Source organism: Littorina saxatilis, linkage group LG17 (genome assembly GCF_037325665.1).
Source record: "Littorina saxatilis isolate snail1 linkage group LG17, US_GU_Lsax_2.0, whole genome shotgun sequence".
Classification (NCBI taxonomy): domain Eukaryota; kingdom Metazoa; phylum Mollusca; class Gastropoda; order Littorinimorpha; family Littorinidae; genus Littorina; species Littorina saxatilis.
Window position 1 is genome coordinate 65,281,832 of NC_090261.1, and position 25,504 is coordinate 65,307,335.

The following is a 25,504-nucleotide window of genomic DNA, read 5'->3' on the forward strand; positions in this document are numbered from 1 at the left end:
AATATTTTTATGATTTTGGAATCAGAACATGATGAAGAATAAAATAAAAGTAATTTTGGATCGTTTTATATACAAATAATTTTAATTACAATTTTCAGATTTTTAATGAGCAAAGTCATTAATTAATTTTTAATTAAGCTTCCATGCTGAAATGCAATACCGAAGTCCGGCCTTCGTCGAAGATTGCTTGGCCAAAATTTAAATCAATTTGATTGAAAATTGAGGGTGTGACAGTGTCGCCTCAACTTTTACAAAAAGCCAGATATGACGTCATAAAAAACATTTATCGAAAAAAAGAAAAAAACGTCTGGGGATATCATCAGAGACTATAGAGTATACAGTCTGTCGGTACTCTACAGTCTCTGATATCATACCCAGGAACTCTCATGTAAAATTTCATAAAGATCGGTCCAGTAGTTTACCGTCTCTGAATCGCTCTACACACGCGCGCACACACACACACACACACACACACATACACCACGACCCTCGTCTCGATTCCCCCTCTATGTTAAAACATTTGTTCACTGAAGTTTGAAATTTGGTATAATGTAAGAACTGACGATGGAATGAATAGAAACATACAAATAAATCATATAACAGCTATGAATCTCAGATTGGTAGTGCGCAGTTTTAGTCACTGCCGGATTTTGTCGGATTTGAGAGTAGCGCATTAGCTCGCCTAAAACCCGTCATAACTACTGAAATGTTCAACACTCAAGCTTGAAATTTTGTATTATGTAAGAATGGACAATTAACTATATAGACTATAAAAATAAATTATGTAAGTGTTATGGATCACCGGGTAGCGTCTACTTCAAAGTGGTAGCGCGCTGTTAAGTCAATGGAGAAAATCGTCGGATTTGAGAGTAGTGCATTAGCTCTCCTTAAACTCGTCATATAACTTCCGTATTTTTCACGATTGAAGTTTGAAATTTTGTATTATGTGAGAATGGACGATGAACTAACTAGAAATATAAAAATAAAGTATATAAGTGCTATGGTTCAAGGTAGCGCGTGCTGGCGCGTGCTAGCGAGTGCTGGCGCGTAGTTTAGTCGGACCCCGTTAGATTAAAGAAATGTCACCAAATCGGAAATTCCTGAATGGGGTGAATACATGAACGAAAGCATTTCCGGTTAGCAGAAGCGATCGATAACATTGGGGGAAACATTGGAAGAGTCTTGTTCTTCGGAAGTTTGGTCCTTTGTACGCCAAGGTATTTGAATACATTTTAATTTTCACTGACATATATTGTCACTTGCCCCGTCGGGCAGCTGGTCATAAGGTTTACTTGCCCGACAGGTTCAAACGCTTGCCCCGGGCTGTCGCAGTGTCGGGCATTCGTTATTGTCGAGCCCTGCTCACTCTTGGAGCCTGTTTGAAAGGACAAGCCAGAAGATTCTACGCTGGACTAGCACCTCATGAGAAAAGAGAATATGCCAGTCTTATATTTCAACTACGACAGAGATTCGGCACAGCATCCAGACATGGGGTGTACTGGACCACGCAATTTGAAAACGGGAAAAGACTACCAAATGAAGGATTGGCAGACTTTTCTGATGAACTTCTTCTACTTGCACAGAGGGCATATCCAAACGTTGGGTCATCAACTCAACATCAACTTGCACTACAGCAATGGTATAAAAATATGAGCCCAGACATAAAATGGCGATGTTTGGAGAGAAACTGTCAAACTATTCGAGAAGCTGAAGAAGTAGCTGACATGTATGAAGCAATCATGGTACCACAGAAAAAGAAAATTTTCATGGTCAACAGTGAAGAATCAACGATGATAAATCCTTTACCGGAGACACCTACTAGAAGTCAACAAAAACAGAGGGGAGACAGACGGTGCTGGACATGTAATGAGACTACACATTATTCCAGAGACTGCAGACAGAGAGCACAGTTTTGTACATGTTGTAAACGCTCTGACCACAGTTTGAAAGACTGTAATTTGTACAGGAAGTGCAAAGAACAAGAAAGATTTGAAACTCAACCAACCCACAACAGACGTTCTCAACAGAGAAGTGAGGGATACGAGAACCGCCGATTCTAAAGGGTCAAGAATCGGTATATCAACAAAGACCCAATGAAAGGAAATCAAAGAGAGCTGAAGAAGAAATGAAGAGAGTAATGCATGAAAACAGGGAGGACACTCAATGCAACATGAAGAAAGAAGAAGCTACGGAACTGGAAAACAGGGAGGACACTCAACGTAACATGAAGAAAGAAGTTACAGAACTGGAAAACAAAGAGATAGAAGATAAAACACAGGAAGATGTTCCAAGAAGAATTGGTGTATCGGGATCAAAAATTAGTGACAATGACAATGGAATGTATACTTCTGTATTGGTAGAGAACCAAGAAAAAGTCAACTTTCTAGTTGATTGTGGAAGTACTACAACTCTTCTTTCTACATCAGTTTTCGAAAAACTTAACAAAAACAGTATTTCGCCTCTTCAAGTGTCTACTCCAAATTTTCAACACGTGCTCTAAGCGCGGCGCGGTGAACACTTTTTTTTCCGGCTCTACTTCTTCACTTCTTTCACTTCCGCCACACAAGGAAAACGAATCTAAGCAGCGCTTTTCTGCACAGGTAGTACATCTAAGTATTGCAATTCGTGTACAAAATCCCTCCCATCTTCAAAATATTGCCACTAATACTACCCCTCCCATCGTAAATATTCATTGCAACCATTAATAGTCAGGATCTTTGCCGGAGTTTCTGTGTCTGTCTTAAGATCAAATCACTTTCAACACTGTGCCCTTTTCTCTTTCAGCAACAACATGGCTTACCAACCACCACCACGGCATTGTACTCTCTTGCGAGTCATTCAAGACCTCAAATCCCTGCAGCTGAACACTGCCAAAGACTTGGCATACAAGTGTCCAGTCAAGAGGGAAGTGCAACAACTCAGCAAACTCAGCAAGAACTCATTCTGCTACGGCAAAATCACAATGCTTTTGTGGGGCAAGTCATCGGCAAATTAGAAAAACTTAAACTTCAAGTTTCAAGTCTACACAGCAATAACAAAGCTCTCACAGAACAAATCAAAAGCCAACAACAACAAAAAACGCCATCCGTTGCACCCGCTCCCTCTGGCACATCATCAGTGGAAACGTCGACATCAGTGCCACTCTCTCCCTCATGTACACTCTCCGGCACACCACCTGTGGAAACGTCGACATCAGTGCCACTCTCTCCCTCATGTACACTCTCAGGCACACCACCTGTGGCACCATTGATGTCAACTCCCACGCCACCAGTGACATCAATCAAGGCACCCTCCTTCAATGCCTCCGATGACGAGATGCTGTCTCAGATCATGCAGAGCTTCGAGACGGACCAAGACAGCGTAGACATGACCAATGCTTCTGCAAGCCAAGACCTCACCAATGAGTGAGAAACACTGACAGTAGCAGACTACGCTGAGCCAAAACAGTTACGTACAACTGTCGTTTTAGATTTTCTCAAGGACAGAGCGCTTCTCATTTTAAATTTTCTCAAGGACAGAACGCTTTTCGTTTTACATTTTCTCAAGGAGAAATCAACTTTCATTTTAGATTTAGATTTTCTCAAGGACAGAACGCTTTTCGTTTTACCAGAACGGCAGAAGCCTACACCTGACCAATGGGGAGTTAAAACTTTCATTTTAGATTTTCTCAACGACAGAAGGATTTTCGTTTTTACAAGAAGCATACACCTGACCAATGCTTCTGACAAGTGAAAAACACTGACAGCAGCAGACTACACTGAGTGAAAACGGTTAACAGTTAGATTTTCAGAAGGAGAGAAGATTTTCGATTTTACTGTTCATCATGCAGTCAATGACATTTTTTTTTCTCCCTGTCATTAAATTGATAAATTAACACTGCTGTTGTCTGAATGTTCTCTCTCTCTCTCTCTCTCTCTCTCTCTCTCTCTCTCTCTCTCTCTCTCTCTCTCTCTCTCTCTCTCTCTCTCTCTCTCTCTCTCTCTCTCTCTCTCTCTCTCTCTCTCTGGATCTCTCTCTCTCTCTCTGGATCTGCACCAAAGTTGGTGTCTGTACTCCGGTAGACCCCCCAAAAAATCTGGTGCAATCGCTTTTCATATTATACAAAACTAAATATCTAATTTTTCCAGATCACACCATCAGTGCCAGACCAGACGTTTCATATCTCTCTCTCTCTCTCTCTCTCTCTCTCTCTCTCTCTCTCTCTCTCTCTCTCTCTCTCTCTCTCTCTCTCTCTCTCTCTCTCTCTCTCTCTCTCTCTCTCTCTCTTTCTTTCACTTCTATTGTTGAAAAAATAATCACAAATGATAGATCAAAACAGAATAATCTGGACAAGTTGAAACAGTTTTGTGTTTCAAAAAATATTACACATAATTTAGACATCCCCCTGTTATCTGTGAGCGAAGTCTTCCATTATCTGATATGCTTAAAACAATCTGGTACTCATGGTCTAGATAATCTTGATGGGAAAATTTTGAAGTTGTCTGCCCCTTTTATTGCAGAATCTCTGACATACGTTTACAACTTGTGCCTGGACAAATCTGACTTTCCCGCCAAATTAAAGGAGGCAAAAGTAATCCCGCTATTTAAATCAGGTAATTCTTCTGACCCCGCCAATTACAGACCAATCTCGATTCTTCCTGTTTTATCCAAACTTGAAAAACACATATATACACACTTGGCCGCACATTTGAAGAAATATGACCTTATTCATTCAAATCAGTCAGGCTTCAGAGAAAATCATTCGTGCCACACAGCATTAATAAACCTTCTGGAAAACTTGCTTAGCAACATTAATAATAATGAACTCTGTGGTGTCCTATTCGTCGATTTTGCAAAAGCATTCGACGTCATTAATCATGAGTTACTTTCAAGAAAATTAGCTGAGTATAGATTGTCACCCCAAACCCTATGCCTCCTCTCATCTTTCTTAGCCGGACGAGAGCAATCCGTCTGCGTGAATTCAAGTATGTCAAGTAAAAGACCTGTGTTATATGGAGTCCCCCAGGGTTCTGTCCTTGGGCCACTTCTTTTCTCTCTGTATATTAACGATCTTCCTTTTAGTGTTAATGATGATTGTGAACTATTTGCTGATGATACGACCATACACACTTCTGATAAAAAATTAGACAAAGTTTATTTATCATTGCAGAACAGTGTAGATGATCTCATTAATTGGACGGAATATAACCACATGAGTCTTCACCCCCAAAAGACCAAATACATGTTAATTACAACAAGGCAAAAAAGACAAAACATCAAGAATAATCCTCATTCCTTATTAATTGGCAACGATGCAATAGCGGAAGTAGGAGATCACAAAGTTTTGGGAGTAAATATCGATAATAATTTATCTTGGACCCATCATGTTAGATCGTTGTGTAAAACCATGTCGAGGAAAATATATTTGTTGAACAGAATAAAACACTTTCTTGATCCACACTCAAGGTTATTATTTTATAGTGCATACATACAAACCATCACGGATTATTGTTCGACCATCTGGGACTCAGCCAGTGCAAATATTTTAAAACCACTGTATAGTCTACATAGACGAGCAGTAAAATCAGTTCTATTAAAACAATCCAGTCTTGTTTTCGACGATTATAAAAAACTTAAGATGTTGCCCTTAAAAGAAAGATTTAAATCAAATAAAGGCGTGCTCCTTCACAAAATCCTTTCCGGCCATGCACCACGTGCTTTCATTACAAAATTTAAAGCCAAACCAAGCCGAAAATTCAACGTCCCCATTCCGCGGATAGATCTCTTTAAATCAAGTTTAGCTTATTCTGGCAGCGTTTTGTGGAATTCTCTCCCGGAATCAGTTCGAGTCCCAACAAGTCTCAATACTTTCAAAAAACACCTCTCATTACATTTAATGTCAAATTACGAAAAGTCACAGTGATGGAAGACTTCGTTCTGATTATTTTCATATTGATCATATCTGTCTATAAAGCATCAGTGTCATAACGCAAGAATGTTTGTATAGCCTACAACGTGTATATAGTCCTGTGAATAGTTTTTTTTCTGCCTTTAACTGTCATGCTTATCTTTTGTAATTGTCTTACGTTTGTATATATATATGTATTTAAGATTAGAATAGTCCCTCTCTGGGCGAGGGCTGGTTGAAAAGAAGCTCGTTTATATTGCTTATGCCACAACCCTCGTAAAATAAAATTTGATTTGATTTGATTTGATTTGATTTGATCTCTCTCTCTCTCTCTCTCTCTCTCTCTCTCTCTCTCTCTCTCTCTCTCTCTCTCTCTCTCTCTCTCTCTCTCTCTCTCTCTCTCTCTCTCTATGGATCTGCACCAAATTTGGTGTCTGTACTCAGGTAGACCCCCCCCCAAAATCTGGTGCAATCGCTTTTCATATTATACAAAACTAAATATCTTTTTTTTCCAGATCACACCTTCAGTGCCAGACCAGACGTTTCATCATGCCACCAAAGAAGAGTGCACTGTCAGCTATCTCAAGAGATGCCAAGCGCAAGCGACTCTCCAGAAGGTCCGAAAGTTTGGAAGACACAAGAAAACGACAAGAGACTAACAGAGAAGCGACAGCAGTAGCACGTCAAGTTGAAACCCTTGAACAAAGATCAAACAGACTCAAAAGAAATACACAAGCGACAGCAGTAGCACGTCAAGTTGAAAACACTGAACAAAGATCAAACAGACTCAAAAGAAATACACAAGCGACAGCAGTAGCACGTCAAGTTGAAAACACTGAACAAAGATCAAACAGACTCGAAAGAGATAGACAAGCGACAGCAGTAGCACGTCAAGTTGAAACCACTGAACAAAGATCAAACAGACTCGAAAGAGATAGACAAGCGACAGCAGCAGCACGGCAACGGGAGCGTGACACACGCAACAGGCTTGCTCTCACAAATGACTCTTCAAGTTGCAACTCTGGTGACCGAGTTCTTTTGGATTCCTTCCCTCAGCCTCCATCATATCTGATGAATCTGCTTACTGGAACTGACGAGCACAGTGTTGCCTTTCGGAGGGATCTGAGGGCCTACAACAACGGGTCCCAGATGACCAGTTTCGGCTGTAAAGATGGCGCTATACCTGGCTGGAACCCCACCTTTCGAATTCAAGGTCAGGCATAAGTTCTCGATGGATCTGCTTCAAATTTGGTAGGTGTATTCAGGTGGACCCCTGGCACAAACTGGTCGATGAAAATTTTCAACATGTGCTCTAAGTGCGGCGCGGTGAACCATGGTGAATACTCTGTTTCGCGATACGAATTACGAACCGAAACACTTTTTTTTCGCGGCTCTACTTCTTCACTTCTTTCACTTCCGCCACACAACGAAAACGAATCTAAGCAGCGCTTTTCTGCACAGGTAGTACATGTAAGTATTGCAATTCGTGTACAAAATCCCTCCCATCTTCAAAATATTGCCACTAATACTACCCCTCCCATCGTAAATATTCATTGCAACCATTAATAGTCAGGATCTTTGCCGGTGTTTCTGTGTCTGTCTTATAAAAGATCAAATCAGTTTCAACACTGTGCATGCACTTTTCTCTTTCAGCAGCAACATGGCTTACCAACCACCACCGCATTGTACTATACTCTCTTGCGAGTCATTCAAACTGGTCGATGAAAATTTTCAACACGTGCTCTAAGCGCGGCGCAGTGAACCGCGGTGAATACTCTGTTTCGCGATACGAATTACGAAACTAAACACTTTTTTTTTCGGCTCTACTTCTTCACCAGACTCTACAACTATGTCATTGAAGCTACCATTTCCTGTGGCCCCTATAAGGGAGAACCAGTTCTGCTGCCTCGAATCCCTCTCGAACCTTCAGACTCTTCACTTCCTTTCACGTTCCGGCGCCTACAGTTCCCTATAAGGCCAGCCTTTGCCCTCACCATCAATAAAAGTCAAGGACAGACATATTCTGTCTTGGGAGTAGATCTCACAGGGCCTTGCTTCAACCACAGTATGTTCTACGTCGCAGCATCACGGACGGGAAGAGCAGATACTCTGACTATTCTGGCACCAAACAGGCAGACCAGAAATGTGGTCTACCCAGAAGCTCTACGGTAGATAGTAGGTATGACTACTGTCTGTGTGTGTATCTGTGTGTCTGTCTGTTCGCGATGCACTGCCAAAGTTCTCGACGGATCTGCATCAAATTTGGTGGGCATATTCAGGTGGACCCCGGGCACAAACTGGTGGGTGAACATTTTCAACACGTGCTGTAAGCCGGCAAACCGCCACGCTGCATACTCTGTCTCGCGATTCACCCGGCGAAGCCGGGCTCAAAACAGTCAATAATGGACACTACTCTCTTCCATGAATAGGGAAGGAACCGTGACGATAGACTTGCCCTATGCTTCGCCTGTCTGTCCGGAAAACAAGTGGCTGCAGTCATGCAGTTGTATATGATATGCACAGTCTCCTGATAAACTTTGCTGGCAGTTGTTCTTGACACAGAGAAGATGAACGCCAGGTGTTGCAGGGGTGTTGATACGAATATGCATGAATGTGAGCATGAGAGCTTGAAACTGTGTCAGTGCTCTGCGTGAGTGTGTAGACAAATGTGGTGCAAGCCATCACCAGCATAAGATAAGAAAGCTTTCAATTTAATGTCCATTTTACATAAACACACAACAAAACTGATGCTACACGGCATTGTCGGAGTTTGGAATACAGTTGGAGTGTGTATCGACCTAGAAATGGTTGTATGTACACTCAGCAAAGCAATTAACTTCTTATGTGTCGGGTGTATTATTTTGTATGTCGCAACCATCCATTTCAGAATACAGAATACAGAATCTTTAATATGCATGATAATTTTGTCAAAGTATGCAGATCAAATTGATCTGACTTTGATTCAGATGGCGAGTAAAATACCTGCCACTTTCAGGCCTGCAGTCAGTTCACCATTTCAGATCTGATCAAGCTTTTGCATGGATGGAATAAGACTATCCCTCTACTTCGTCACATACCACAAAATCAGCACACTGACTGCTGTGGTTTGTTTTAACTTTTTATGAATGAATTCCAGAAAATGCCTCTCATGACCCAATAAATTCATTAAAAAAATCCTACCATGCGCAGAGGGGATTGCGACTTTTTTGCTTTTGTGTATGTGACAAAGTGGAGTGATGTTCTTATCCCATGATTGTAAAAGCCTGGTTTTTTTTTAAGGGGAGGTGTGTGCCATTAAGGCTGTAGGATACTTTTGAAAGTACGTTGGAGTAGCCTCCCTTCCCGGATTTAGAACGCGTTTCGTGTTGTAACAGATTATCCACTCATTAGCCATATCCGTATGCAAAATAATGAAATAAACATTAGTAAATGGCAGAAGTTTCCAAATATCGACATTCTCTATCAGTGCAATAAAAAACAATCGTTAGAACTTGGATTTACGACATGTCGTGCGTGAGAACGTGTCGGTAAACAAGCACTTGTTGCCTGGCTGAAGAACCCCACGAGTCAAGCTAAAACAGACAAGTAATGGAAAGCAGTCTGCGGATAAACATAACAAACTGCTGATGAAAAAGTGTGTTCATCCCTGCTCTGGATAAAAGACAGCGAACTGATGACAACGTGGCAGCGTTCATGCGAAAATATTTTTTTCAGATTATCGCTTCTACACGTACTTGGGGCAGATCTGAATTTCATACTGGAAGATGACAAATCGAACGTGTGAGTTGAGAACCACATGTTCTTTGCCGACAGAAATCACGATGGGACAAGATGCAGATTGTGTTGAAGAGATGTTTGCAGATTATCGCATCTACATTTTATTGCTCAGATCAATGCACGTAGTTGGGGTAGATCTGAATTTCACAATGGAAGACGACAAATCAGTCTTGTGAGTTGAGAACCACATGTTCTTTGACGGCAGAAATCACGATGGGACAAGATGCAGATTGTGTTGAGGTTAAATACTGACTGACTTTAGATGAAGAGTTCCTAGACCTGGTTTTTGTAGAGGCATCATGATGATATCCTGGTTTTTTTTAACGTTCTTGGTGACAACGCGTCAGAATCGCACGAAGATCGAACTCTCGAAGAAAACAAGTTTATCGCTGAACATCGGAAATGTGAAAGTATTGCTCTTCCTGTCTGATCAGTTAGATCTACAGGCTACATTATCAGGTAACTTACCAAACCGGAGTGTGTGTGTGCGTGCGCACCGGATTACAATCATCAACGCACCCTTTTGGACTTTTCTACGTAACCTTACTATGCCTGCTGTGACATTCACGAGGATTATTGTGATTCTTGGACAATCGTGTGCGCGTGCTGGACTTGCACGAAGACAAACGGCGTCGGAACGGTATACGTGCTGCCAAGTGTGTGCGACCAGAGCGCAGTGTGAACCGAGAGTGAGTGTGACATTGTGTGGAAGTTTTGCTTGATTGATTTATTCATGATTTAATTTGCTTTTTGGTACAATAGTAAAATCTGTGTACGTTATACTTTGTATTAAATTTCATATTCTTACTCCGAATCACATATAGCATTGACGCAGTCTAGGATGCTAAAGTCTGAAAAGGCTTCCCGTCTTAAACAATTTTTAAGGGAAGCAACCCCACCACAAAAAGTGTAAACGTAGCCATGGTAATGACCCCACACCCGGGGAGTTACCTCCCATTGGTGTGCCCTACGTCACTACCGCTACTCAACACTGGTCAAATTATACGACTTTTTCAGCTCTGAGGAGAAGGTTGTTGATTTTTGGCTCTCTCGTGGCTGTGCTGTTTGGTGTTTGTTATGACACCCACCTGCCACTTACCCGTCTTGCTTGCCTTCTGCTTCGTTAGTTGGTGAGCTCTTTCCTTTTTGGTCATTATTTTGACAAGAATGTTGCTGTAGTTGCTGACTTTTCGTCCGGTTTTGGACTTGTAAATTTTTCAGTAACTGTTTGTTTGGCCGCCATTTTTGTTGGTCAGCGTGGCTGACGGCTATAAATGTGGCTAGGCCTATGTATTGGTGAGGTAAACCTTGTTTTACCTCCTTACTTGCCTTCTGCTTTGTTAGTTGGTAAGTTCTTTCCTTTTTGGTCATTAGTTTGACAGGAATTTCGTTGTAGTTGCTGACTTTTCGTCCGGTTTGGACTTGTAATTTTCCAGTAACTTATTGTCTGGCCGCCATTTTTGTGGGTCAGCATGGCTGACATTGATAAAACATGGCAAGGCTTATGTCATGGATCTACCAGACCATTGGTAATCGTTGTTGTTTCGTTTCGGACAAAGCATGTAATATCTCTATGTCCGTTACTTATTCTGCCCCAAATGTGTTTTGGGGGCAGTTAAGCATGTCTTTGACTTTTTTTTCTCCTTGCTTTCCCTCTTTTAGGCATCGGAGCATGGCGCTCTGGTGTCTATACTGCTTAGCTCTTTATTTCCAGAGTTCCGCAGTTTGGGAGAGAAGAATTGCAGCGTCCCACGCCGCCTGCCGGTGGTGTTTTCCCCCCCTTCATTGGGTGACGCTCGTTTTTCGGCATCGTTGATGGCCGTCAGCGACGATTTCCGGGGAGGATCTCCTTGCTTCTTTGTCTTCTTTGGACGTCAGCTTTTGGAACTTGCCTCTTTCTCGGAGATGATCTTCAGAGCGCTCTCTCACTCTTTCACGGAGTCACTGAATCCTTTCACACTTTGTGTGGATCAGGACGCTGATGACATCTCCACTCTTTTGGTCAGCCCTTGCTAGGGTGAATGAAGAGCAAATGAGGCTGTCCTCCCTTCACTACGCTCTTACAGTCATGTGTCGGAGGGACTTGTTTCTCTCGCATTCTCAGTTCACTGAGCAGTCTAAGAGAGACACTTGAGCTTTGCCTGGGGTAGAGGGATCTCCTTTTGAACATTGGTGTTTTATACCAGAAGAAAGGAGATCCAGTCGAATAGAGATCAGCAGGTCTCCGACTTCTCTCTACAAGGGTTGAAGCAGAGCTAGCCTCCTCAGGAGAAGCATGCTCAGGCCTCTGGCCAAGCTAAGCCGGCAGCCAATAGGCAGTCTCTGCCTGATTCTCGAGTTTCGAGAAATAGATCAGTGTCGGGCAGGGAGAAGGGCAGCTCTAGCAGCAAGCCTCTCCCCCCAAGGAAGTGCCCCTGATCTCACCCCCCCCCCCTCCACTTTGGTGATGGCGGGGGGGTCTCCTCCTTGCACTTTTTCATTGGTTGGTCTCTGTACACAGCCAATGGATTGTGGGAGTGGTGAGGTCGGGCGACTCCCATCGATCTTATGAGTGCATCAGTCCGATATTTACACAGCGATCTAGGTCCATCAGCTCGAGCACCCGCTGAGGTCTCTTCTGGTTGGATCTAGCGCTGGCCTTCGGGCATCAGATGATACGTCTCCTAATCTCCGAATCGGCAACGTCTTCTGTTGTTTGGTTTAGTAACTTCGCCGTTTGAAGACCGCGCAGTTTAAGAATTTCCGAAAGTTCAACTTCCGGTTGTATAGATTCTAGAAACTGCGAAGGCGATCATGCCGCCTGCGAAGAAATTGAAACCGGACAAGGACCAACCCAAGCTGTGTTTTCGACAGTCAGATCATGATCAGTCGTCAAGTGTGACTGTGACCGGACCCACTGTGACTGTGAGTACGAAAACGGCGACGACACCACCACGGACGTTTGTGCCTTCATGGCTTAAACTTTATCCATGGCTAAATTTCGATGGCGAGAGAAAACTGATGTTTTGCACAGTGTGCATTTCAGCAAACCGAAACAACAGCTTCACACGTGGCTGCTCGAATTTCAGAACAAGCAGTCTCGCGGATCATATCAAGACTAATGACCATCAGACAGCCCATATTGTTCCAGGGTACACACACACAAGAACTAGAAGAAGGCAAGTTTGGAATACAATTACAATATATTTCTCTCTCTGGTGTGTGTCACAGTGTGTGTGTACCAAAGGAGGATGTGGACGGCTTATTTCTTTCCACGTGAAATGACCGATTGTTTTTTACAGTTCAGGACAAATGTCCTATACTTTCAGCAAGGCTAGGACATTTGTCCTATAAGGACAAAATCCAAGGAACATCCCTGCTCCTCTCCTTCTGGCAGAGGGTTAGCTAATGTTCCGGTTTCTTTGCTGTGGGCTTATAACCCAGCATCTTATTTGGCAGCCGAAACTTCCGTTTCTTACGTTTACCTGCGTACTGTGGGTACTTTGGTACAATGGCTGTCCTACGGGCATCACGGCTCTCAGCCTTAGCCTGTGCAATAGTCTCCTGCCCTTCGCTGTGCGACTATGGCATTTTCGGTTCCTGTGACTTCGGATTTTGTCTCTTCCTCTCTTCATTCTCATCCTAGCATGAGGTGAGTCAGGACGACTTCCGTTGGGTCGGGTTTCCTTTTACAGTCACCTTTCTACCACAGGCAACTATGACTACGGCGTTTGCCCGTTGTTCTCCGCGTCTGACTCTCAGTCTTCCTCCGAAAGCGGCGTATGGCTGCCTAAATGGCGGGGTAAAAACGGTCATACACGTAAATGCCGTGGGAGTTTCAGCCCATGAACGAACAAACAAACAAACTCTCAGTCTTTCAGAGGTAGACAGACGCGTTTTGGTTTTTCGGCCAAACTCAGGAAGGCTCTTGTTTTGGCCGCGAAGTTAACTTCGGGTTTTTCCCTGAGAACACTTGTCTCGGGAGTCTTATGGCTGGTTGGCTTCACGGTTTTCCGTTTATGCTTACCAGTCTTGTTTTCTGTTTTGGGTTTTTGATTCACATTCAATTACCTACAAGCAGATTGATCTGCGAACACTCTGGCTTTTAGTCATTTTGTTCATGGTCACCAGTCACTCCAGGCTTCGACCACTGTGATTCCGCACTTCCGGTGGCTTACGCACAATCGTAAGTCGCTGCTTCCTCGTACTACCGCTCTCTCTGCTTTCGCATGGACTGGTAGAGGATAACTGGCGACCACCTCTTTTTGAGAATTTCTCATCAAGTTGGACTCTGGTACCTTGTACTCAGGTGTCTCTCTCTCTCTCTTTGGTGGAGATCGGTCACTCTTCTCTTGAGCGGACCTCTATCTCACAGGCCTTTCGGGCTTCACTCCATCCCAAGGTTTGCATACTTTGGCATGTTTGTCTTACGGTCTCCTCGAGGGTTCGTCCTAACCTTCGTGGTTGAAAACGACGTTAAACACCAAATAAAGAAAGAAAAAGGGTTCATCCTCCTCAGCACTGAGTGGACAACCTTACGCACGGATCGTTCCAGGGCATTGGCATTCCCTTCCTTTAGTAAGGGGGGGGGGGCAGCTTGTCTTTCCCTCGACTCGGCTTGGGTTTATCAATCCAAGGCTTGGGTCTCTTCCTGGGCCGTTTTACGGTCCAGGAGATTGGAACAAGTGCTGGGCACAGCTTACTGGCTCTCTGAAGTTGTCTTTCGCAACTTTTGCCTGAGAGACATCGCGGCTGTCAATCAGGATGGTTCTCGGGTCCTTTCCTGCCTTTTTGGCAGTGGGCCAGTTCCTGCCAAGGGTTTTAGAGTGAGTTAGATTTTTCTTTCCCACCGGGCCCTTCCTGACTTGTTGGCAGCGGGCCAGTTTCTGGCAGGGATTTTTAGAGTGAGTTAGATTTTTCTTTCCCATCTCCTTGTTGAAGCTATCTGCTATGTGATTCGGAGTAAGAATATGTAATTTAGGCCTAATCGAAAATTTTCACTTTCACTGCCTTTTGCACTAGCGGCGGACTACGTTCAGTTTCATTCTGTGAGTTCCACAGCTTGACTAAATGTAGTACTTTCGCCTTACGTGACTTGTTTACATATTCACAATACAAAATCTCAATTTCTTCAGTAGGGTTTACGTGACAAAATCTCATACCTATGCTCAAACTTCAGTCGTTATCTCAAAATTTTGCGCGACTAGCACTATTCATTTTGTTATTTCTTGATAAACCAAACATTGAACTACCATAAAAAGAAACCTTTAAAACTGCCTAACCACTTCGAAATTTGGCCTCAGGTGTATACTCCAGCCTTAAGGCAATGTGCGGGACTAAAATTAAACTTGGAGAATACATGGAATAAACTAGTTTTCTTGGTAGTTATTGAAATGACTTATAAAAATGAATGAACAAATTGTGAATATTAATGGACACAGACTGCCGTTGCTATGGAAACAGCTGCCATATGGGATTTCTAGGAAACGGTTTTACAGCGACATCATACATAAAAAATGCATGATATTTGGCACAATGATACACAAGTCTCATATCTACAATCATATAGAACTATTTTTTTTTACTGAAGACTACAGTTGAATTTAAATTAATATTTGTGGTAAGGATTAATGAATTTCTTACCACATATTCATGAATCCTTATGAAATTTAATTTAAATTCAACTGTAGACGTTTGTCAAAAAATCGTTCTATGTGATAGTAGATATATAAGTCATGTGTATCTTTGTACCAAATATTATGCATTTCTGATGTATGATGTTGCTGTAAAACTGTTTCCTAGAACTCCAATATGGCGCTGTTTATGCCAGTTTCCATACCAACGGTAGTCTATGTCCTTTAGTATTCGCACTTTTTTTTTTCTTTTTATAAATCACTTCAATAACTACCCAGAAAACTAAGTTATTCCATGTATTCTCCAAGTTTAATTTTGGTAATTTTTCTGCCTCGCATTGCGCTGGAAAATTACCAAAACAAATGAAAATAAAGTACAAGTTTTGTCTGCAAGTGAAACTCACAGCAAAGCGAGCAAACAAAAAGTAGATCTTACTTTATTTGTCCATACAGAGCAAGTTATCCAAAAAAAACGTGCGGAAACAAATGTGCCAAATGTCACATGTTTCTTGTCTTGTGTTTTACACTCTGCTAAGCGATTTATAGAGTGAATAGCCAAAATGATAATCAAACTCAGGGCTTTGGGGTTAATTGAATAATTAATTTTGTTGATTTTCTCTTTAAATAAAACTTGGTGCTCTGTGATGTTTCAATAACAGAAATCGTTTAATTTGCTGCATGAGATCACTTCTAACCCTATTCAACCTGTCTTAGAAATGTAAAAACAACCATGCCAATCATTCTGCTTTAAAAAAAATTTTTTAAAAATTATTCATTTTTTATTTAATTATTTATCTATTTATTATTTGTTTATTTATTTGTCTATCTATTTCTTATGAAAACATTGTGCAACCTTTTTTCCACAAATTACGAAACGTTCTGCATCAAGTTCTCGCTTCAGCTTGCTTAGTCGCCAGTAAGTTTGACTGCAGTGAGAGCTGATGGTACATGTACTCGTTGAAACGCCACCAGTGCTGGGCTTTGAAACAAAGTACGTGATGCGAAGTAGGCGTCAAAGACAATTCAGATGTCGTTTTTGTCTTTGTGTTGACAGCGTCCAAGTGTTCAGTGACCCATATCGTGACATTGATTGACTGTGACAAGATGGCAGAGCAAGAGCCAGCAGGCAAGATTGAGATTGACATCGCTGAAGAACCACTGTGGGACACGGCAGAGCAAAGATCACACGGTGAGCGTTTCATTTTAAGTTTTCACTGGATGTAAAAACAAGATGCGGCATAAAATAGATGCTGATTGACAATGTTATGTTGGCCGAGACCAGAATTTACAATGATTTACAGACCAGTTTAGGTACCCCAATTTATGACTATCAAACAATCGGAGAAATGAGATCTCAAAAGGGATGTATATTTACAGAGGTAATGAACAAAAAATCTGAGAATGCAGGGTCTAAAATAAGTTAACCTTCACCGAATAACGCTTTGGACTACACAGTCCGGATGATGTGCCTTTGTGGGTCATGTACGACCCATATTTTCCAAAGAAGGATTCAACGTAAAAAGAATGGGTCGTACAGGACTCGCGCCATCCGAATAGGAATAAACGTTTTGCTGCCTCTTTGCAGAGTATGGGTCATACACAACCCACGCCATCCGAATAAGGATAAACAGCGTAAAATTCCTTGCGTCATTGGGACTGTGTAGTTCAAATTACGTCATCGTTTATTTGTTTGTTTACAAAGATCATCTTTCAAAAGTTGAACAATAGGAAGGTCGCATGGTGATTGGAGATTACGTGAAGTCTCAATTAAAAACTCCTAATAGTTTTAGAGATAAAGACGATTTTGTGAGGCTCTGGGTCGTCCACGACCCACGAAGCACTGTGATGGTTAAAAGGGGGCTCTTCTGTCATGTTCATTAATTGATTCAATCGATTGATTGATTTGATTGATTATTGATGTATTTTCTTCATTGAAAATTACCTTGGTTAATATTTCACACTGTGCATTTGCTGTAGGGCCAGTCGAGGAAGAAGTGGCTGCTGTGAACGCAGCAAGTAACAACACTGGACAGTCGTCAGGAACACACGTTGAATCCTCCAGTCCTTTTTGCGGTGACAGCTTCAACTAAATCCTCCAGTACTTTTGGCGGTGACAGCTTCAACTTGAAGCAAGCAGACAGGCAGGCTGAATCCTCCAGTCCTTTTGGTGGTGACAGCTTCAACTTGAAGCAAGCAGACAGGCAGGCTGAATCCTCCAGTCCTTTTGGTGGTGACAGCTTCAACTTGAAGCAAGCAGACAGGCAGGCTGAATCCTCCAGTCCTTTTGGTGGTGACAGCTTCAACTTGAAGCAAGCAGACAGGCAGGCTGAATCCTCCAGTCCTTTTGGTGGTGACAGCTTCAACTTGAAGCAAGCAGACAGGCAGGCTGAATCCTCCAGTCCTTTTGGTGGTGACAGCTTCAACTTGAAGCAAGAGACAGCAGACAGGCAGGCTGAATCCTGTCCTTTTGGTGGTGACAGTTTGAACTTGAAGCAAGAGACAGCGGACAGACAGGCTGAATTCTCCAGTCCTCACAATGATATTGGCTTGTAGAACTTGAAGCAAGAGACAGCAGACATTCAGGCTGAATTCTCCAGTCCTTGCAGTGTAATTGGATTGAACTTGAAACAAGAGACAGCAGACATTCAGGCTGATTTCTCCAGTCCTCACAAAGATATTGGCTTGTAGAACTTGAAGCAAGAGACAGCAGACATTCAGGCTGAATTCTTCAGTCCTCATAATGATATTGGCTTGAACTTGAAGCAAGAGACAGCAGACATTCAGGCTGAATTCTTCAGTCCTCACAATGATATTGGCTTGAACTTGAAGCAAGAGACAGCAGACGTTCAGGCTGAATTCTTCAGTCCTCACAATGATATTGACTTGAACTTGAAGCAAGAGACAGCAGACGTTTAGGCTGAATTCTTCAGTCCTCACAATGATATTGGCTTGAACTTGACTGGTTGGTCCGGTGTCAGAATAATGTGACTGGGTGAGACATGAAGCCTGTGCTGCGACTTATGTCTTGTGTGTGGCGCACGTTATATGTCAAAGCAGCACCGCCCTGATATGGCCCTTCGTGGTCGGCTGGGCGTTAAACAAACAAACAAACAAAGCTTGAACTTGAAGCAAGAGACAGCAGACATTCAGGCAGACAAGCTGAATCCAGCGTTCATTGTTGAAAGTTCTCCCCTGGAACACACTTTATCTTTATCACTGGATGACAACTTTTCCGCACAAGAAAGTACCAGTGAATGGAAACCCAGCAACACACGTCTCTTCATCAAACCTTTGAAATTTGCAAGTTCAGAGAAGCCTGTGGCTTCAGAGAAGCCTGTGGCAACTCTTGCAGAGGACAGCACAGGACAAAATATTAACACGCAGTATGCTTTTTCGCAGGGTACTGCGACATCCGGTCAGCCATGTCATTTGATTATGATCCCTCAAGCAACTTTGATGCCGCAAGTAGTAACTGGAACAAGAGGAAGGCCACTTGTACCTTTGATGCCGCAAGTAGTAACTGGAACAAGAGGAAGGCCACTTGTACCTTTGATGTCGCAAGTAGTAACTGGAACAAGAGGAAGGCCACTTGTACCTTTGATGCCGCAAGTAGTAACTGGAACAAGAGGAAGGCCACTTGTACCTTTGATGCCGCAAGTAGTAACTGGAACAAGAGGAAGGCCACTTGTACCTTTGATGCCGCAAGTAGTAACTGGAACAAGAGGAAGGCCACTTGTACCTTTGATGCTGCAAGTAGTAACTGGAACAAGAGGAAGGTCACTTGTACCTTTGATGCCGCAAGTAGTAACTGGAACAAGAGGAAGGCCACTTGTACCTTTGTTGCCGCAAGTAGTAACTGGAACAAGAGGAAGGCCACTTGTACCTTTGTTGCCGCAAGTAGTAACTGGAACAAGAGGAAGGCCACTTGTACCTTTGATGCCGCAAGTAGTAACTGGAACAAGAGGAAGGCCACTTGTACCTTTGTTGCCGCAAGTAGTAACTGGAACAAGAGGAAGGCCACTTGTACCTTTGATGCCGCAAGTAGTAACTGGAACAAGAGGAAGGCCACTTGTACCTTTGTTGCCGCAAGTAGTAACTGGAACAAGAGGAAGGCCACTTGTACCTTTGTTGCCGCAAGTAGTAACTGGAACAAGAGGAAGGCCACTTGTACCTTTGTTGCCGCAAGTAGTAACTGGAACAAGAGGAAGGCCACTTGTACCTTTGTTGCCGCAAGTAGTAACTGGAACAAGAGGAAGGCCACTTGTACCTTTGTTGCCGCAAGTAGTAATTGGAACAAGAGGAAGGCCACGTGTACCCTTGTTGCCACGAGTAGGACCTCGAACAGCAGAAAGGCCGCTTGTAGCTTACAGGCCCCATGAGTGTGCACAGTGTTACGCCTCTTTCAAAACAAAACATTTACAAGCGCATATGCTGACTCACACAGGAGAAAAACCACATAGGTGTCCGCACTGTGAGACTTCTTTCCGTTGGCGTCACACTTTGAAGAGGCACATTTTGATACATGCAGAAGGACCACATAAATGTTCACAGTGTGATGCTAGTTTTAGTTTAAGTAGTACTATAAAGACACACGAGTTAACCCATTCAAGAGAAAAAACATATAGATGTTCACAGTGTGATGTTGGTTTCAGATTAAGTAGTACTTTAAAGACACATGAGTTAACCCATTCAGGAGAAAAACCATATAGATGTTCACAGTGTGATGCTAGTTTCAGACTCATGAATTCTTTGAAACAGCATGAGTTCACCCATAACCCCCCGCGGGTTGGGGGGAAGAATTTACCCGATGCTCCCCAGCATGTCGTAAGAGGCGACTACCGGATTCTGTTTCTCCTTTTACCCTTGTTAAGTGTTTTATGTATAGAATATAGTCAATGTTTGTATAACCTTCGCGGTTGAAAACGACGTTAAACACCAAATAAAGAAAGAAAGAAAGTCAATGTTTGTAAAGATTTTAGTCAAGCAGTATGTAAGAAATGTTAAGTCCTTTGTACTGGAAACTTGCATTCTCCCAGTAAGGTAATATATTGTACTACGTTGCAAGCCCCTGGAGGAATTTTTTGATTAGTGCTTTTGTGAACAAGAAACAATTAACAAGTGGCTCTATCCCATCTCCCCCCCCCATTCCCCGTCGCGATATAACCTTCGTGGTTGAAAACGATGTTAAACACCAAATAAAGAAAAGAAAGTTCACCCATACAGGAGAAAGACCATTTGGTTGTACACGGTGCACTGCCTCCTTTGCTTGTTTAAGCACTTTGAAAAACCACATGGCAACCCATGCAGTACATAAATGTACACACTGTGATGCTTCTTTCAGTTCAAGAGCCTCTTTACTGCAGCACATACTCACTCATGCAAGAGAAAGACCATACAGAAGTACACAGTGTAACAAATCTTTTACATCGCAAAAGATCTTAAAGCGTCACATGCGCGCGCACTCAGGAGAAGGAACACATAGATGTACACAATGTGATGCTTCCTTCTTCTTCTTCTTCAGCGTTCGACAATGTAGCTTGGCAATGTAGCTTGAAGAAACATATGATGACTCATACAGGAGAGAAACCACATAGATGCGCACAATGTAACAAATCTTTCGCACAGCGAGGCAAACTGACAATGCACATGCTCACTCACACAGGAGTAAGACGACATAGATGTCCACAGTGTAGTTTTTCCTTCTCTCAAAGGCAAGGTTTGAACAAACACATGTTGTGTCACACTGATATAGAAGACAAACCACACAAATGCAGTCAGTGCAGTGGCTCCTTCCTTCTTGCGGATACAGAGCTTGATACAGCATATGCAAATTCATTATAGACACAAGTGAATGAAATACTACAAGTAGATAACACTGTTCATTGGCTCTATCGACGCCCGTTTTTAACTGCTTGCTTCCCTTTATATGATAAACCGTCCATAGATCGTCGTTCTCCCGAACTAACTCCTTAGTATGTCATCGAGAATAGAGGATTTTGGGTAGTTTTATGCAATGACGTCAGCACCTTTCGGCGATTGGTCAATGCATTTCATATCAATGATAATGTCAGTCACGCTTGAAATTATCGCTACTTGATATTGCTTTCCAAACTTATACAAAGTGACAGGGAGCGTAGGGTCAGTTATGAACTGAACTAGCCCCGAACAGTGAGATATAGAGAACAGTACACAAATACGAACGGAGAGACTCGGAAACTCGAGTCAGTCGTTGCCACGCTCGAGAACTCAAGTGTAATATTTGAAGTTAAAAATCTCCCTCGCCAACAGTGCGACAGAATGCTCAGTTGGTAACGCTCTCGACTGGCACTAGTCCTTAATTTTGTGGTCCCGGGTTCGATCCGCTTCGACGGCAATTTTTTTTTTCTGAACTCGTATTTCTTGTATTATATTCGTTTGCTTCATTCCAAACGTTTAGGATTATGAAATGAATCGAAATAATAAAAAGTTGCATAATTATTGAGTACTTCCAGAGGAACAATATCATCCCCAGAATTGCCCATTCATTTATTTTTTAAAGTAACAGTCGGCTTTGGTGAAAACTGATTGCCCTATAGGCAACAACGCGACTACATGTAATGATGACATCAAGAAAACGTACAAAACACAAATACGAACGGGGAAAACGACGAGTCAACAAATGCTCAATTCGAAAACCCGGCGCGCGCACGTGGCTGTTATTGTTGGCAGTTCAAGTCTTAGTTTTCACGCCTAAATGTAGTAAGCGTTGTGGCGGGGGTAAGGCGTTTGCCTCCGAAGCCGGCGGTCTCGAGTTCGAGTCCCCAAAGACTTTTGTAAAAACATAATTTTTTCTTCTTTTTCGAACTCCTATATGCTTGTATATTATTCTTTTTGATTTACCCCAAAGGTTTTGAGTCAAGAATTGAAAATCGAATATAGTGCGTGAGTGCCCTTGAGCAGCTTTCCCACAATCCCGTATTTTTTTATTTTTTTTTTTATAGTACGGGATATCCCCAAGGAAAGGTCAAAGGGCATATGTATCACCGCGTGTCGACTGCTGGTAATAGTAGTTAATTACTTCTAGTATATTAGACTTCTGTTATATATGATGACATTTTATCCCAAATGCGCGAGAGTCACCACCCGTATGATATCAAGACAGTTCACTTCACAAGTTTACGTTACGTTATGTTTACGTTATGTAAATAAGGTCTGATGGAAATACAGCCTGACAGAATCCTCGTAACAACTTTTTCATTGCTCATATAATTATAAAAGTCAAGGCAAAAATCAATGTCGGTAGTATGTTGCTCCTCTGAAAGAATTTGTGAAAAACTCATATAATTTCGATTGCGCTTTTTACGTCAGAGATATGACTTTAGAGAGAGGTGTCGTCACTATTGCCCCCCGTGGGTTAGGGGGAGTCCCATATTGGTTGGGACGAGAAAGAATTTACCCGATGCTCCCCAGCATGTCGTAAGAGGCGACTAACGGATTCTGTTTCTCCTTTTACCCTTGTTAAGTGTTTCTTGTATAGAATATAGTCTATGTTTGTAAAGATTTTAGTCAAGCAGTATGTAAGAAATGTTAAGTCCTTTGTACTGGAAACTTGCATTCTCCCAGTAAGGTAATATATTGTACTACGTTGCAAGCCCCTGGAGCAAATGTTTGATTAGTGCTTTTGTGAACAAGAAACAATTGACAAGTGGCTCTATCCCATCTCCCCCCTTCCCTCCGTCGCGATATAACCTTGAATGGTTGAAAACGACGTTAAACACCAAATAAAGAAAGAAAGTCGTCACTATTGCCATTCCAACTTCAGAACTGACACAACAGGGCAAGAGTTATGTTTATTTCTTTTTATGATTTAAGATACACAAAAGACGCAAAAACTGATGCTGTGACTAATCTTGGAAGATCGTAGCAAAGGTTCCTAATTTTGTGTTGTAGTTACATAGTAAGTTACTTACCGAGTTATTTGTTTATTTATTCATCAGTTGTAAATACAAGTCCCAAATCATAGTAGAGGGGAGAAACTTTGCATTTTAAAATACACACCTGAAGCTGAACTTTTGTTTCTAAAGACGGAAGAACGAAAGGAAAGGTAGAGATAAGAAAGAACAGACAACGTACGAGATGCTTAACCTTGAATGGTTGAAAACGACGTTAAACACCAAAGAAAGAAAGAAAGAAAGAAAGTACGAGATGCTCAATGTGTGTGTGTGTGTGTGTGTGTGTACATCCAATCCTAAAGGTTAGTTCAGTTTTCTGTTGTGGTAACGTTCCTTTCACCGGTCGTGTGTTGTAGTTTGTTAAATAAACGTTTTCTTAGTGAGCCTTTTCTGCACATGTGTTGTTTTTATCTTCTGTCTTTGGTTTGGTTTTTATCTGTCACTTTCTTATTGTGTGTGGGTGTGTCACGTGTGTGTTGTCTGTGTATGCATGGTATGTGTGTGTGTGTGTGTGGGGGGGGGGGGGGGGTGCAAAAGCAGAATATTGTATACCAATAGATCAAGATCTATGTCAATCAAAGAATCTTTACATAAAACTAGCACCACATTCGACGATGTGTGAGAGAGTGAGCTACAGCAACATAAAAGTAATGTAAACAAAGTGCTCAGTGGCTGCAACTTCTATAACATTCACGATTTCTTCATCAATTGATTTATGTTACAAATTGTATAAAGGAAAGAACGAAAGTGATCATGACTTGGAACATACTTTTTTTCTCCATTACACCCCATACACATCAGTTACATCATTGCACCCCGTTCAACACTCTCTCCTCATCAACTCTGCCTCACTCTCAAGGCCTTTCAAAACACTTTTCGCTTTTCATTGCACAATGCAAAAACAAAATAAAACTGTGACCAAATTTAAAATGAGTTGCGTGAAGCGATAGAAAAACATTTATTCAATCTATCAGCCTGAACTGGCCTAAAAGATCAACACTTCATTCTGTATTTTATACAGCCAACACTGAGACGACATTTACTAACTCTTCGCCTAAACCCGAAGGCTGACTCGAGACGGGTCCAGTTTGTCTCCGTGAACTATGCGAACGTAGTGCCTAATGAACCTTTATTCTTTAATTGTGAACACATTTTCAGAGTAAACATGGCATATCTATGTATTTTGGGTTTCAGGAGATGATAGACAATGGTATGATTACTTTTTTTATTAGCCTACTAACATTTTAATTAAAAATTTTGAGATTTGTAATGACCAAACTCATTGATTAATGTTAAAGTTTTCAAGCTGAAATGCAATTCCATTGTCAGGACTTCGTGGAAATTGCTTAGCCAAAGTGTCAATCAAATTGATCGAAAAATGAGGGCGTGACAGCGCCGCATCAACTTTCTCTAAAATCCGAATATGACGTCATCAAAAAATTTATCAAAAAAGTGGTCTGGGGATATCCTCTGAAAAAATTTGTATGAACTCAGAACTCTCAGAACTCAGAACTCAGAACTCATTTAATTGTCATAAAAACACAGTAAAGGGTTTATCAGACACGAAGTGGATATTTGTAAAGACAAGAAGAAATATCGTCCATGGAGCAGTGATTACAACATTGTTATGTATCTGTAGTTATGTCATTATTGCGTATAATCATGCAGTTGTATACAAATTCAGCAAGTTGTTGCTGTATCGATACGTCTTGCATCGTCATCAGCTGACTCGGATTTCGAGCATTAACACGTGCATGTTCCATAGGCTGCAAGCGTAGATCATGAAATCTTGTACAACTATCCAGGAAATGGAGCTCGTCTTCAATTACGCCACACACGGTGCACTTTCTATCCTCTCTGGGTGTGTTTGTGTATCTCCCCCTTTCGATTTTTAAATCGTGAGCGCTAATACGCAATCTACACAGTGCTTTTCTGTGTTTGGGGTTGGTTACACATGTCAAGTATGCTTCACAGTCGTAATCGCCGTCAGTAATTGTGTTGTAGTATTGCAGTTTTGAGCCCTCAGTCTTCTTTCCTTGCCAAAATCGTACGTATTCGTATTCTAGTCCTCGTCGTAGAGTTTTCATCAGCGCATTCTTTTGGACTGCTGACTGAAGTATCCAGTTATGGTCCAGTCCGAGGTCAGTTACCTATGATTGCTCGAATGAAATGTATCCATTGCGGTGAGCTGTCTTGTGGTCTGTCGATCATGTCAGCGTAAGCCTGTCGTAAATATGAATTTTCTTCTGACTCAACGATGTGGGTCCAGAAGTTTATTGTTTGTTCAACTAGTTTTA

At 42.0% G+C, this 25,504-nt stretch overlaps 1 protein-coding gene across 1 annotated transcript; it reads left to right on the forward strand.

Annotated features, from left to right (window-relative positions):
* The first annotated feature begins 1,049 nt into the window (after positions 1-1,049).
* On the forward strand, positions 1,050-23,596 carry LOC138952165 (uncharacterized protein C05D11.13-like). The gene is made up of 4 exons (XM_070323764.1): positions 1,050-1,217; positions 6,403-7,100; positions 16,331-16,465; positions 17,254-23,596. Exons 2-4 carry the CDS (start codon positions 6,437-6,439, stop codon positions 17,364-17,366), a joined length of 912 nt encoding a protein of 303 aa, XP_070179865.1. The 5' UTR covers positions 1,050-1,217; positions 6,403-6,436; the 3' UTR covers positions 17,367-23,596.
* The last annotated feature ends 1,908 nt before the right edge of the window (positions 23,597-25,504 follow it).

Bases quoted from the DNA above. Each gene is read 5' to 3' on its own strand.
- LOC138952165 (XM_070323764.1), top strand. From the start codon at position 6,437: ATGCCACCAAAGAAGAGTGCACTGTCAGCTATCTCAAGAGATGCCAAG. The intron at 7,101-16,330 runs GTCAGGCATAAG...TTGTGTTGACAG, and splicing joins CCCCACCTTTCGAATTCAAG to CGTCCAAGTGTTCAGTGACC. The intron at 16,466-17,253 runs GTGAGCGTTTCA...CATTTGCTGTAG, and splicing joins GGCAGAGCAAAGATCACACG to GGCCAGTCGAGGAAGAAGTG.